At 35.3% G+C, this 9,343-nt stretch overlaps 2 protein-coding genes across 2 annotated transcripts; one reads left to right on the forward strand and one right to left on the reverse strand.

Annotated features, from left to right (window-relative positions):
- The first annotated feature begins 2,579 nt into the window (after positions 1 to 2,579).
- Positions 2,580 to 3,903, forward strand: LOC139853149 (uncharacterized). Its single transcript, XM_071842525.1, has one exon. It carries the CDS (start codon positions 2,723 to 2,725, stop codon positions 3,476 to 3,478), a length of 756 nt encoding a protein of 251 aa, XP_071698626.1. The 5' UTR covers positions 2,580 to 2,722; the 3' UTR covers positions 3,479 to 3,903.
- Positions 3,904 to 4,836: 933 nt separating this feature from the next.
- Positions 4,837 to 9,116, reverse strand: LOC139856167 (wax ester synthase/diacylglycerol acyltransferase 11-like). The gene is made up of 7 exons (XM_071845415.1): positions 8,817 to 9,116; positions 7,107 to 7,706; positions 6,632 to 6,698; positions 6,379 to 6,491; positions 6,064 to 6,273; positions 5,839 to 5,976; positions 4,837 to 5,175 (listed from the first exon to the last, which is right to left on the reverse strand). Exons 1-7 carry the CDS (start codon positions 9,114 to 9,116, stop codon positions 4,987 to 4,989), a joined length of 1,617 nt encoding a protein of 538 aa, XP_071701516.1. The 3' UTR covers positions 4,837 to 4,986.
- Between the last annotated feature and the right edge of the window lie 227 nt (positions 9,117 to 9,343).

The following is a 9,343-nucleotide window of genomic DNA, read 5'->3' on the forward strand; positions in this document are numbered from 1 at the left end:
CTATTTGGCCCAACAAGCCTCATCCGAGTTACGGATGCTTTAGTACTTCGATTTATCATATCTGATGAGAGTCCCGGAATGATGGGGATATTCTATATGCATCTTGTTAAGGTCGGTTACCAGGTGTTCAACATATGAATTATTTTTATCTCTATACAGTTTGCGAAATGCCTGATATGAGATGTGTTATAAAAATGAAATCTTGTGGTCTATTATTATGATTTGATAATATGTAGGTTAAACCTATAACTCACCAACAATTTTGTTGATGTTTTAAGCATGTTTATTCTCAGGTGATTATTAAGAGCTTCCGCTGTTGCATTCTAAATTAAGGACAAGATTTGGAATCCATGCTTGTATAATATTGTTTAAAAACTGCATTCGAAGACTTATATTGATGTGTAATATTATTGTAAACCATTATGTAATGGTCGTGTGAAAAACGCTATATTTTAGATTATCATTATTTGATAATCGTCGTAATATTTTAAAGGTTATGGTTTGTTCTAAAATCGAATGCAGTCTTTGAAAAACGTCTCATATAGAGGTCAAAACCTCGCAACGAAATCAATTAATATGGAACGTTTATAATCAATATGAACGGGACATTTCATAAATACTAATACATGTAAAACCCTAGTAGTGACACGGGCTAAGCCCAATACATAAACAGATGGGCTAAATATAGTATAGTCTAACATTATATACATAGAAAATTGAATTCCTCTATTTCGCGGTCGACTTGGAGTTTGTTTACATTTTTCTCATTAAGTTGTTGTAACAATATGTACGATAAGATGAATGATCGATATCCATGGCAGTGGCCAGTAACTTGAACTCTTCAGGGGTAAGACCATCAATTCGTAAAATTAGAACAAGGACTACCAATGAGCCTTTAGCTAAGTGGTATTACCATGAAATACGTGTCCCGGATCCGTGGTTGAGAACGAAGAACGGGATCAGGTTCGATTCTCGCCAGGGGGTTTCCCTCCTTCGAAATACGTGTCTCGGATTCGAATTGATGGGTTCCTTCTGACATGTGTATAAGGTGATATGATCTTGTGGGTGGTTTCACATGTACATGACCCTCGTTAGTGACTCTTAACATGCCGTTAAAAAATGTAGAAAAAGAACTTGTTTTCTTCCGTTTAAATAGTATAAAAGCTAATTACACTTCAAAATTCAGGTGGGGCACCAATCCCCTCTAGCTATGCTTATCTTCCGACCCAGTGACGAAGCTTGAAGTCTTCAACGGACTTTTTGAAAGGCCAATTTTAACTTCCCATAACAATTTTCAGCATCTCTTTAACATGTTTTTCTCATATTTACCACTAAATTATTACGGAGTACAAATTTCATACCTTACGCAAATTTATACCGATTTTTTGAATTTTATACACTTTTTATACATATTTCTGATGACGATATCCATTTTAAGTATACATCATCTAAATTGATTTCTTGAATTTACATTCTTCTTTAATTAAAAATAAAATTGTTTTAAGTCTTAAATTTACGAGCTCCGATTTAATTGAATTCAAAAACAAAACAGTTGTAACTTTGAGTTACAATTTTATTATTTGTTCATAAATTAAGAGGGTCGGGGCGCTCCCTTGCCCTACATAGATTTTTGTTACAGTGACCGCATAGTATGTCGTTAAGGTGCATAAAACTCTTGTGCATAGCGGTTATATATTTAATTAAAGTGATGCGTATGAAACGACAACCAAGGTATCTTTAGAAATTGTTTTTATATTTTACGGATTATTATTTATCACTATCGTTATTCAAAGCACCTTTAAGTATCTTCAAAAAACTAGTCTATAACTAGTAAATTAATTTCTTTTGTATGTGTGGTTCCATTAAGAGAAATCGGGTGTGCAAAGAGCTTCGTTTCACTAAAGTTAAGGAATAAATTTTTGAAACTCATCTCCGAGATTAAGCCCACAAATTGCTGAGGTTGGAAGCTTTTGTAAGACTATGGACGACTTGTTTGGCGGATCCAGTCCTTCAGGCTCTTGATTGGTTTCTTATGTCATGTAATGTTATTCTTGTATTTTGTTCATAATGTTTCTTTAAATCGCGTTATGTTTCTGAGTTTGTGTTTTGTTTGTCTCGTTTTAGTTTAGCTGCGGTTATTTGGTTTTATGTTTGGTTAGTTTGTTGCCATAGGTTGTATACTTGTTAAGATTTTTTTCATCGTTTGATTAAAACTTTCTAGTTTTTAATACAAGTTCGTTTTTTTCAAGAAAAATAAGAGGAAAAAATTGATGTATTCTCGAGTTTTTTTTTTTTCCAGCGGAAAGGAATGGAAAAGAAAGGGGTTGAGAGTGTTTATTATCCTTTCCAATTCGTTTATATATGGGCGGAGAGTATTCTTAACAAAATATCAATGTACTATTCTTTCTAATACTCTACTCTACTCTACTCTCTTTTCCACTTAAAATAAAAATTCGAGAATCACTATTATTTTTTAATCCGTCTATTTTCTTTTCGCTGAAAAAAAAAAGAAAAAAGAAAAAACTAGAAAACACAGACAACAGAAAATAATTAAGAAAGATTGCTTGGGTTATTTCAAATTCAACTAAACTAAATTACATCAATATCAATATCCAATATCTTTCAAGATCACCAGAAAACTTAATTCTTTCGCCCCAATCAGATCGATAACGCCAATTTTCAAACCCAAATTTCATCAATCCCTCGCACAATCACACAAACCATGTCAAGAGAATTCAACGTTCCACCGGTAATCTTCCCGTCCGGTGGAAACCCTAACACCGGCCCACAACGCCGTCTCCCAACGGCGCCGTTTCAACCGCCCCGATCATCAAACCCTGGCATCCCATTCATGTCATTCGACATCGGTTCATCTCCGGCATTTACCTCATCTTCCACACCTCAATTCGGTACCATCTCCGCCGGCGGCGCCGGCGTTGGTGGAACCGCTAATTTTGACGACGAACCACCGCTACTTGAAGAATTAGGTATCAATACGAAACAAATATGGAACAAAACAGCTTCAATTTTGAATCCGTTTAGAGTTAAATCAGATCTACATGAAGATGCAGATCTATCTGGACCGTTTTTGTTTCTTATGGCATTTGGTTTGTTTCAATTACTTGCTGGAAAGCTTCATTTTGGGATTATATTAGGGTGGGTGACTGTAGCTTCATTGTTTTTATATGTGGTGTTTAATATGTTAGCAGGGAAGAATGGTAATTTGGATTTGTACAGGTGTCTGAGTTTGATTGGATACTGTATGTTGCCGATTGTGATATTATCTGCAGTTGCATTGTTTGTTCCTCAAGGTGGGATTGTGATATTCATGTTGATGGGTGTTTTTGTGATATGGTCTACACGAGTCTGTACGAAGTTGTTGGTGGAATTGGCGTCGTGTGGAGATGAACATCGTGGGCTAATCGCGTACGCTTGTTTCTTGATTTACATGCTTTTTTCATTATTAGTTGTGTTTTGATATAATGATGTGGAATTAGTGATATACTTGTTTAGCTATTGCTATTCTTTAGCGATGTCATCTGCGTTTCATATAATGGATGTTTACTTTTTGTCGTTTTATCGTGCTTTACTTGTTACGTATTTGTGGGCAAGGTGGTATTTAATGTAGGTTTTTATTATAAATGAATGAAACAGTTGCTTATTCTAGCATATTGTCGTTTTGTTTGTTTAAGTTATGTGCTCTTGATTCTTATGTGGTCAAATAAGCACATTAAATCATCTGATATGTTGGTATTAGAATCAACAAATTTTGCATCCTAGAAGATTTCTACTTATTAAAAACTTAAAAGTGCACGTTATGAAAATACAATATAAATCTATATGCATATGGAAGTGGAGAACTCTATAGTAGACTTTGCAGAATCTCAGCTTGAGGTCAATGCAACTGAAAATGAGGTTGCTTTAAAGAAGTTATCTGATGCTGCTCTTACTCGACTTAAAGGGTCGGACATTGGACTTCATTTCAAGGTGGTATTCATTTTGTATGCTTGGAATAAATAAATTTATGTTACAATTGTGTTGTAGTTTTTGCTAACTTGGTGTTGTTATCCGTAGTTTTAGGTGGAGCTGGTTGACCAGTCTCAAAAATATTACAATAAAGTTGCTCAACCAAAACTGGCAACACATAGATCAATATAATTTGATCCTTCTTCCCTGCTGACCTTTATATGGCTGGTAACGTTGCAAAGCTTCCCTCTCAATATTGTAGTTTTGCCACGTAGACACTAGTTATGTTGCCTAGGATCGTTCACAGCTTCTACGTATGAATTTACATGGATCTCCAATCATCATTGATTGCAAAACTATTTGTTTGTGGGAAAACTTGACCAACTGCTCTAGAAACTATGTAGGTGATTTGTTGTCAGATTTTTTATTTCCCTTTCAGGCGCTTACTACATTGGAGTTAAAGTGAAGAGTATTGCTTTTGTGTACTTCCTGTTTTAAAGAAAGAATATTGAAATTTCAACAATTTTCGATTTTCAGTTTGGGCTTTGTAATTTCTTATCATTTCTCTCATGAATTGGTTTACATGTTTTCCAGGTTCAAAACTTTAAGGGTCTGTAGGATTTCAGAGTTAAAAAAATGGCAAGTTTTTTTATTGGTTGATATTATTCGAAGAGTATAGTGGGTTATAGTTACTTCTTTCGATGATTAAACTGGATTTGTTGTCTATGATAAGTACCACTTTTATTGAAACTGAGTTTGATTAGACAGGACTGCGTACATATCTTTCTAGTGAACCATGCAAAGCTGTTACTCATACTAAGAATGAAATCAATCTTTATGTAATACTAAGATTATTTGTTTATCTCTCTTACAATGTAAAGGATCATACATGAGTGAACTTAACAAAGCTATATGCAATTTGCTTACTCACTCGCACTTTTGTTTCATATGCTTACGTGGAGAAATACAGAACATAGCATAAATAACTCAAATTGGAAGATCCAAACATCTAGTTAGTGTTTATGTGAACGTGGCCTGTTGCAGACCTGTTTCTTTAACAAGTCCCTTTGCATAAACTGCTTCTTTGATGAGTTTCAGTGACCCTTCAAGATCGTCTAATAGATTCTGAGGATCTGGTATGATATTTTCATCAACCGAGAGAACTATTGTCATCTTGTTTACGTAACTTTGAAAATTAATCATCAAACCCTACCACCGGATACAAAAACATGATCAGCGTTTAGATTCAAGTAAGGCATGTTCTTTGAAAATGATAAAATGGTATGCAGAGTATGACAGTGCCTAAAGAGAACTGTTATTTCTGCTACAAGTAAGGCCTTCTGTAGAAGTCATTGTTAGAACCATATTCATATTATTATTTGTTGTGAAACCCGCCCCGCAAAATGGGTAGTCTCCTTGAAAATTAGTCGGCTCGTAAAAAGAGTCGGATACCCATGTATACTCTAAAAAAGTTTTTCTAGATGTTACACACATGTGGTATAAAATCACCCAAATATAACCTTGTGGTTAGGACTCTAATAACATTACAAAAGGTCAGGTCTCAGGTTCAAACCTTACTACAACCATATCTTGGTGTGTTTTGGGGTGACTAGGGTAAAGAGTTGGAAACAGTCACAGGACTCTACCCGATTAGGCCGCATACATCTAAGTATACAAATCTAATTTTCACCGGCTATCTTGATTAAGAAAAACCTTAAACGTTTACCTCATCTACGTATGTGGTATATATGCACATTTATGCACCATCTTTGTTCTAGTTTTGTATGTGAACTACATATGTACTTATCATGCAATCATGCTTGGAGTAACTATATACATAAGTTTAGTATTAACATATGAGCACATTCTTACATGTGGTTGACCATAAGAACTAGGAGCTAGGAACTCCATGGCATGGCCATAAAATCCGATTTCTTCAAGCGGTCCAACCAAGTTTGAGAAACATAAAGTTGTCCGCGTGATGATCTTGTGCGAAATGGAGCTTGCCGCCTTTTTATTTGATACAAAAGATCAACACAGTTAGCACCTTATTATGATGACTTTTATGTCACAAAATATCAACCATTGAAAAAGTACCTTGACGCCGAAAAATTTAAGAACCAACTCAGCTATTGAGAAGGTATACATAGCCTCGAGAGAATGTTTCTTCCGATCAATTGTTGCCTTGGCTTCTCTAACGTAGTCTAGCGGATCATCTCTTATACCAACTGTGAACGGAAGGAGCACGTAACCAATCCAATTCCCCCATTTCGCTTCGGTGTTCTTCTCCATCATATCAGCCAATGCCTAATAATGTGTACTCAACAAACCAAATAAACCTTTCAAAATCGACGTTTGATGCTTTTGATATAAACGTTTTTGCAAGAACAAAAAAATAATAGAAACACACACCTGAATGCCTGAAGCTGGTCTTAGGTTGATTAGTAGCGTCGAACGCAATCTTATCTTCTTCTTTGGAAGGTTGTTCCTCTTCTCAGTTGCGCCTTTGTCATCTCTCCCCTCACCTTAAAACAATCAATTAATTTTATCATTTGAAAAAGGTGAACAGTCGTTGTATAACTTTCTTTACAGTATCTATCATATACTTCTGCCTGAAATTATAGAACCTTTGATCTTTTACCGAAAGATGAAAGTTACAACTCACCATATCTTCGGTTGAGGTACTGTGATAATCCTGCTCGGGTGATTCCTAATGCAACGTCGTTAATAGTCTGTAAGATTAAAATACCAAAAGAAAAATTACCTTCTTAAATCTTATAATGCAGTGGAACAGAGTGAAAATGTGTGAATAAGAACCTACTGCAAACAGGTCATCAAACTCTGTAATGGGCTCATTTATCATAAAAAGGTAATTTGAACATTAGAGTGATACTAAGTGTCTATATATTGATTAAACTAATCGATGATATGTAAATCACTTTCGATGTACGAATCACTTCTCATTTGAATGACCCGGCCAAATTGACACCTTAAAAATTGAAGGTTAAAAATAACTATTATGTCATTCAAATTTTAATAAATTTATATAAAAAAAGAATAAACTATCAAATGAAAACTAGTCTAAAGATCAAGTACTATTTTGGATTGAAATTACTTATTAAAGTAAATTAATCACTCACCAAATTCATAGCATTTTTTATGAGCTTCATATCATCAAGACTAACCGTCCGGTACACAAATCTTCTCGGATTAAACTCAGATCCATCAGGAGCTTTTAATGGCGTTTCAGTATCCTTCAAAAACAACACAGTCGCCATAAAATAACCAACATCCACAACCGTATTCCAAACCAACAAAACAACCATGAAAATCGACATACAACAACGTTGCCACCACACCCCTTCACCACGCAAACTATACGACGAAAACCATCCCGAATTCGAATCCTTACTATTTGGGACAGTTGGAACAGCATCAGGATTTTGTATTTGTCTAGTACAAGCGAGTAATAACGACATTAAAGATGTGCCGTCGCCAATGGAATGGTGGATTCGTAAGATTCCATATGCTTCTGCGTCCGAAGTTTTGAGGTTGACAAGATGGAGGTCCCACATGGGTTTCGAAGAGTCGATTGAGCTTTTGCTAAGGTTGTAGACATAGTTTTCGAGGAATTCGTCGGGTGAGTTTAGGTTTTGTGGAATTGTTGGAATGATGATGTGGTTTTGTAAGTTTACATTTGTAGGAACCCATTTCATTTGTCCTTTTTCGTCATCTACTACCTAATAAAGTACGAAATCTGTATTTGTGCATACATAATAATGTATGCAACTGCACTTTGGACCGCGTGTGACTTTGGACCGCACACGCGGTCCGAAGTGCAGTTGCACACAAGATTCATTTAATAGCTAGCAAAATACACAATTTTCCCATATTCAAGGACAATATATCTTTTCATATATTTTGGGCTTCATTACTACTCAGTTTTTTGATAAAATAACGTATATATATATCTTGAACGAAATCTTGCTTTTGATTTGATAACTTTCATAAATTATAAAAACTAGCTGATAATGCGTTTCATATAAAGGTTAGTTATTATCTTTCCATTAATGAACTGACCTTCAAAAAACTTTCAATTTGTTTATACAAGTTAAACATATTTAACTTCATTTGGATGATATGTATACCTGGAAAATGGGTCTAGTCGAAACTCGGCGGGTTCTGGGTAGAAACCGGGTCATTGTCGAATGGGTCAGACACTTTAGACGGGTCAAATGGGTCGGGTGTAAATGGGTTGGTTCGGGTCGGTCGGACCGGGTCGAAACACGTTTCTCGAAGTTTCGTGATACACGTTTCAATTTTCAGCTTTGCGTTTATATTTCGCGTTTTTATTTCAGTTTTACGAAATGCGTTTCACCTACGTGTTTGAATTTTCAAAATTTTCGTTTAGTTTTCAGATTCTCGTCTCAGTTTTTAGTTTCACGTTTAAGAATCAGTTTTATATTTCAGTCAATATTGCGAAACTGAAAACAAAAAGCTTAAACTGAAACTGACAATTGAAACATGGAACTGAAAACTGAAACGCGAAACTAAAGATTGAAAATGTAGACACGAAATTATAGACGGAAATGCGAAACTGCTAAAAATAGAAACGCGAAATAAAACGTGAAACTAAAAACTGAAAACTTTACAGCTCGACCCGTTGGACCCATATACAAGACCCGTTGGACCTGTCTCTATTTGTTGGACTTGATGAATTTTGATCAAATTGGCCCATTTCTTTATATTTGTCTAAGACCCGATGGGTTTTAGACAAACCCATTTGACCCATTTTTAGGACTTTGAGTTTGCTTTGCCGGGTTATATAACAAAACATATGAATCAATCACCTGCAAACTAGAAAAACGAGGATGTTTAAGCAAAGTGAGTGGCAACTTTTCGTAGATAAGATTGGTGTTAATAGGGCACTTAGAAGCCAAAATTGCGATGATGTAGACGTTAAAAGTTGGTTCGTGGAACATGCGGGAAGCTGGGCTTAACGGTTGTTCTTCACCACTTGCAACCATATATACACCGTTATCATCGTTGCTACCACCACTAGAACTAGTATCATGGTGGCTTCTCTTGGTGATTTGAACAGGTTTTAGAGATGATTTTCTCCATCTTAAACCTTTAGGTGGTGACTCCATTTTATGTTTGTGACATATTAAGTTTGGGTTCCTTTATATATATAGTGTACATGCATGTATGTAGGACTAACAATATAAAAATATTCCGCTTATCCTAAAGTTCAGGTTTTATGTACATATATAGGTGAGTATTGATATGAACAAAGTTCACGCTTATAATAACTGTATATCCTAAAATAGTATGTATCTTGATAAGTGAAAATAGGTGAGTGTTGATCCTATAAGAA

The sequence above is a fragment of the Rutidosis leptorrhynchoides genome, chromosome 6 (assembly GCF_046630445.1).
Source record: "Rutidosis leptorrhynchoides isolate AG116_Rl617_1_P2 chromosome 6, CSIRO_AGI_Rlap_v1, whole genome shotgun sequence".
NCBI classification, from domain to species: Eukaryota; Viridiplantae; Streptophyta; class Magnoliopsida; order Asterales; family Asteraceae; genus Rutidosis; species Rutidosis leptorrhynchoides.

Excerpts from the sequence above, each read along its gene's own strand:
- LOC139853149 (XM_071842525.1), top strand. The coding sequence starts at position 2,723 with ATGTCAAGAGAATTCAACGTTCCACCGGTAATCTTCCCGTCCGGTGGA.
- LOC139856167 (XM_071845415.1), bottom strand. The coding sequence starts at position 9,116 with ATGGAGTCACCACCTAAAGGTTTAAGATGGAGAAAATCATCTCTAAAA. Across the intron at positions 6,492-6,631 it reads GTACCTCAACCGAAGATATG|GTGAGGGGAGAGATGACAAA; the intron begins GTGAGTTGTAAC and ends GATTGTTTTAAG. Across the intron at positions 6,274-6,378 it reads GACCAGCTTCAGGCATTCAG|GCATTGGCTGATATGATGGA; the intron begins GTGTGTGTTTCT and ends ACACATTATTAG.